Source organism: Fundulus heteroclitus, unplaced genomic scaffold (assembly GCF_011125445.2).
Source record: "Fundulus heteroclitus isolate FHET01 unplaced genomic scaffold, MU-UCD_Fhet_4.1 scaffold_42, whole genome shotgun sequence".
Classification (NCBI taxonomy): Eukaryota; Metazoa; Chordata; class Actinopteri; order Cyprinodontiformes; family Fundulidae; genus Fundulus; species Fundulus heteroclitus.
In genome coordinates this window covers 1,405,043-1,409,243 of record NW_023396835.1, presented here as the reverse complement: position 1 = coordinate 1,409,243, position 4,201 = coordinate 1,405,043, and the positions used below count along the sequence as shown (strand labels likewise).

Sequence of the window (4,201 nt, the reverse complement as noted above, 5' to 3'; positions counted from 1 at the left end):
ACCTGTTCCAGGTGAGGCTATGAGCCAAGCAAGGGGAGAGCATGGCGTTGACCTGCAGGGTCAGTAAGAGTGTACTGTAGGCGTATTGTGTATGTCCGTAGGCCTTATAAAACAACAGTGCTACAGTGTACAACCTCAACAGCCTCTTTCCATCTCCTTCCTTCACTGCATCCTGCATGTTTGACAGAAATAAGCCAAAGCAGAGTATTGCTTCTGTATGTTCTTTTTGTGGTCCCTTGAACCTGGCCTGGTTGTATCTGACACCGACACTGAAGCTGCAGCAAAGACATGTTGTTTTCGCTCATGGTTCTCCTTTGCTTTTCTGTACTTATAGACCGCCTTGCAACCTGGCATGCAGCATGGGAGTTCCTGTTCCTTTAGAGGCTGGTCGCTAGCAGCATCTCTGGCTCCAGTTAAAATGTCAGCAGTGTTTGGAAACACAACAAATCTGTCCACAACTTGGGACACAACTTCATGCAGCCAGCTCCTTCTCAGCTCCAGTGAACCAGTCTGGATGTGGTCAGGGATAAAACCTTCTGGGACATCTGTTGAGACATACAAAAAAGTAATGATGATGATTACATATTTTTAGAGGCAGCATTACATATACATGATATTTCACTTGCTTCAAAAAGCATAGTGACCAGTCACTGGTAGTCTGTGTATAACTATGATTGTGCTCAACTGTTTAAGCCATTAAAGCCGTGAAAGTTTATGTTTAAGTCGTTGTACCATTAAGTTGGATTTTTGGTGTAATGTTGACTTGGTGGTGACCAAACAATAAAACACCTGAAGGACTAGCTGTTGTGCTGACCAGAGTTGTTCCATTTCATATGTTATTGTCCTGCTCTAGCAAACGGCTATGTGCTCAGCAACTTTTATCTAGAAGAACTCGTACCTCCAACATCCTTCAGTCCAAAATGCTCCATCGCAGCGACCAAGAAGAGAGCAGCCGTGTCCTTCTGCAGAAACTCTTTATATGCATTGAATGCAGTATGTGGGCCTTGTTTCGCATTGCTGCTCCTGTAAAAAGATAAAGATTACATGTGAATTTTTTTGTTTTTGTTTTCGGAGCAGACTCATGCCGAATTCATGGTGGCAAGTCTTAATCTCCACTCACAGTACACGAGTAAAAAAAATACCAAGCCTTAATTCATGGTGGCTGGAGTTCATCTGCACAAAGAATAGTCCTGAAAAAAAATGTACATGGTAGTTAGAAACACTCATAGAATGGCAACACAAGCATGCAGAATATGCGTACATACAAAACGCACATACAAAGAACAACAAATAAAACCACAGAGAAAAATGTTCAAAGTGCTACAGTTCTACAATCAAAAATACTTGTTTTTCATGGTGTCGTTCATGATAGATAGACAGACAGACAGACAGACAGACAGACAGACAGACAGACAGATAGATAGATAGATAGATAGATAGATAGATAGATAGATAGATAGATAGATAGATAGATAGATAGATAGATAGATAGATAGATAGATAGATAGATAGATAGATAGATAGATAGATAGATAGATAGATAGATAGATAGATAGATTATTGATCCCTAGGGGAAATTCAAGAAAAAAGTGAATGGACAAAGCCACTCTGACTGGGGTGTATGGGTGTGGAAGGAGTGTATATGGGTGATAGGCAAATACACAGACCTCAGCCTGTTCATGTTAGAAAGCAGTGTCCCATGATCTCTTTCAGAGCCCTCTTTGAAGAAGACCTTGTGATAGATCTAAAGGCATAGATAAACATGAATGAAAAGACGGAGTGCTCAGGAAGAGCCCAGGGAGGCAATATGGCTGCCTTGCCATCCCAGCCTTGTTAACAGCTATTGACTGTTAATACAGTACTGTTTTGGTTAAAGTTTGAGGTCAAACATTTAACTTCACTCACCTCAAACAAGTTTCGGATTGCATGCCAGTCCTCAAACTTGAAAACAAGCCCTTCAAGTCGGTCTTCCACACTTTCCCCTTCAGCAAAGCTCCACTGAAGGTTCCTACTGTTCCCCTCCGTCAGCCGGTCACCGCCGACTAGAATGCTCTTCAGTCCATCTGGGCCCTTTGGAGCATACCTACATGACACATAAGTAGATTTTCATGCTTTATCAATACCAGCTAACCAGCTTACCCCTTGTGCCAAATGCCGACTGTGAAATTTTCCCAAAAGGGAAATTGTCCACTGCTGCCTTAGTTCACACATACTCTTTCTGGAGGTGCTGTAGAACATCCACCAAGTCTCCAGATTTGTTTTCATCCTTGAACAGGATTCCAAGAGGGTACTATAAAGTGAGGATGCATGGATTGGGGCGACAAAGGTTTGTGTTGAAAAAACATACCAGTACAGTGGTGACTTCTTAAGCAACACAAAGTTAAATGAATGTCCAACGCACAATGTTGTGTATATCATTAATACTTACGTGGGTGGAGGCCTCTGACATAATCTTTGAAAACTTGTGAGGGATGTGACGAACCACGACTCTTGAGAATGGCTTGAAGGCATCTAAGTGCTGTGTGAGGATACGGCTGCCCAGGACTATGTGTTCACGGCGCATATGGGCCTGGGTTTCAGGACCCGGGAGGGAGTCCCCAATGTCGTACTCCATGATTGGCTGAGTGGGCTTGTCCTTGCTGAGATAATGTGAAGGCACTCTATCTTCCACGACAAGGTGGTGGATCCAGTGAAGTGACTTGTTCCCTCGGACGACAGACTGGTGGTGTGTGCGAACAAAGAAGTCAAGATTATCAAATATGATGGCATATGTAGGTGGTGGAGTTAAGCATGTTGGTGATGCTTCGACGGGCAATACTGCAACACCCAGATGTGCCATTTCCTCATCAGTAAGTGAACCGAAGGTGAACACAGGTGTGCCATCGGCAGGCCCCTGGTCAGTCTGCAGATCTGTCTGTAAAGTGCTGGTAGTGGTGCCAGTAGCTCCATGTGTCACAATGGTGCCACCTGAAGTGCCTTGGGTAGTTTCATCTGTAGAGAAACAAAGAAAAAAAGCAACACAATGTATAAGTGGACTACACAAGTTAGCATTGAGCGCCGACACATTAATACCCCAAAAGCATGAATAAGATCACTGACAATTGTCCTGGACAGAGCAATTTGGCCATCGTAATGGCTGGTCCCTCTCACCTGTTAAAATGCAATGTTCCATGCTTAGCGTAGCTGTGTCCAGGTCCACTGTGTCACTTAGTGTTCTTGTTGCACTAGCTCCCTCCACATCCATGCCTCCATGTTCCTTTTTAAACTTGAGGAAGACTTCATGGGTTACTTTTAGTACCTGTAAGTCTTCACCGCATGTAGTTGCAAACTGTTTTTGCTTTCCAACAGCAACAGGTTCCCTTCCTCGCAAGGCTATAGCAGCAGAAGCACAAGTGGGATGGGGAGAGCCTTTGGTGATTTGAGAAAATATGGAATATGTGAATGGTGCCATAGACTAAAGATCTGACTGAAGGTTTGCTAAAGAAAATGCCTTCAAATCAGTAGCTGATGACCGCCAAAGCATGAAATCCTTAAGCGGGTTGCAAAGGACGTTTATCTCATCCTCAATAACTTGAAGGTGTTAGGATTCTGTGCATGGTTCCTTGTGTGAGTGAGAGTTCCTGTTTTTAGAGAACATCTCTGCTGGTGAGCTCCTGCCAGCTCTGGGTTCTGCACACCTGGAGCAAATCCCCTGATCAGGCTGACTGGGGTTTAAAAGAGTCAGCAGGATCTTCACTCCTTGCCGGATGATTACAGATGATGGTATTTCCAGCCAGCTCTAGTGAAGTCAATATAGTTGACAGTTTTGTGCTTTGGTTTTTCTGCTCTAGCTCTCAAGGCTATTTTGTCCCTGTGTTTTCAGACCTTTTTGGATGATCCTTCACCATTGGCAATTTTGGCTTGAAGACGTGTGCTGTCTGAAGATCCTCAGTCAACTAACTCGCCTGCTCGCTCTCCAGTGTGTCACTCTCAGCTTCAGGAAAACAACCTAACAGGAACTCCCTCTGGACTCTGAACTATATCCACCTGAACTGAACCCTAACACCCTTCCCTCACCAGCCTCTGAAGAGTAAGTAACTCCTCCTGTGATTTAGACTCCTGCCTTTCTGACAGACAAATAACTCATCTCTCTTCCCTGTAGAGCACGTCACAGTGGACTCAGCTGCCAAGCTGACCTCAGTGGACTTTCAACTAATTTTTT

The 4,201-nt window shown here is 44.0% G+C and overlaps 1 protein-coding gene across 1 annotated transcript; it reads right to left on the bottom strand.

Moving 5' to 3' along the window:
- Window positions 1–334: 334 nt before the first annotated feature.
- LOC118560370 lies at window positions 335–3,229 on the bottom strand. Its single transcript, XM_036131335.1, has 8 exons — window positions 3,151–3,229; window positions 2,429–2,991; window positions 2,214–2,290; window positions 1,906–2,083; window positions 1,668–1,744; window positions 1,121–1,190; window positions 899–1,023; window positions 335–545 (listed from the first exon to the last, which is right to left on the bottom strand). Exons 1-6 carry the CDS (start codon window positions 3,170–3,172, stop codon window positions 1,154–1,156), a joined length of 954 nt encoding a protein of 317 aa, XP_035987228.1. The 5' UTR covers window positions 3,173–3,229; the 3' UTR covers window positions 335–545; window positions 899–1,023; window positions 1,121–1,153.
- Between the last annotated feature and the right edge of the window lie 972 nt (window positions 3,230–4,201).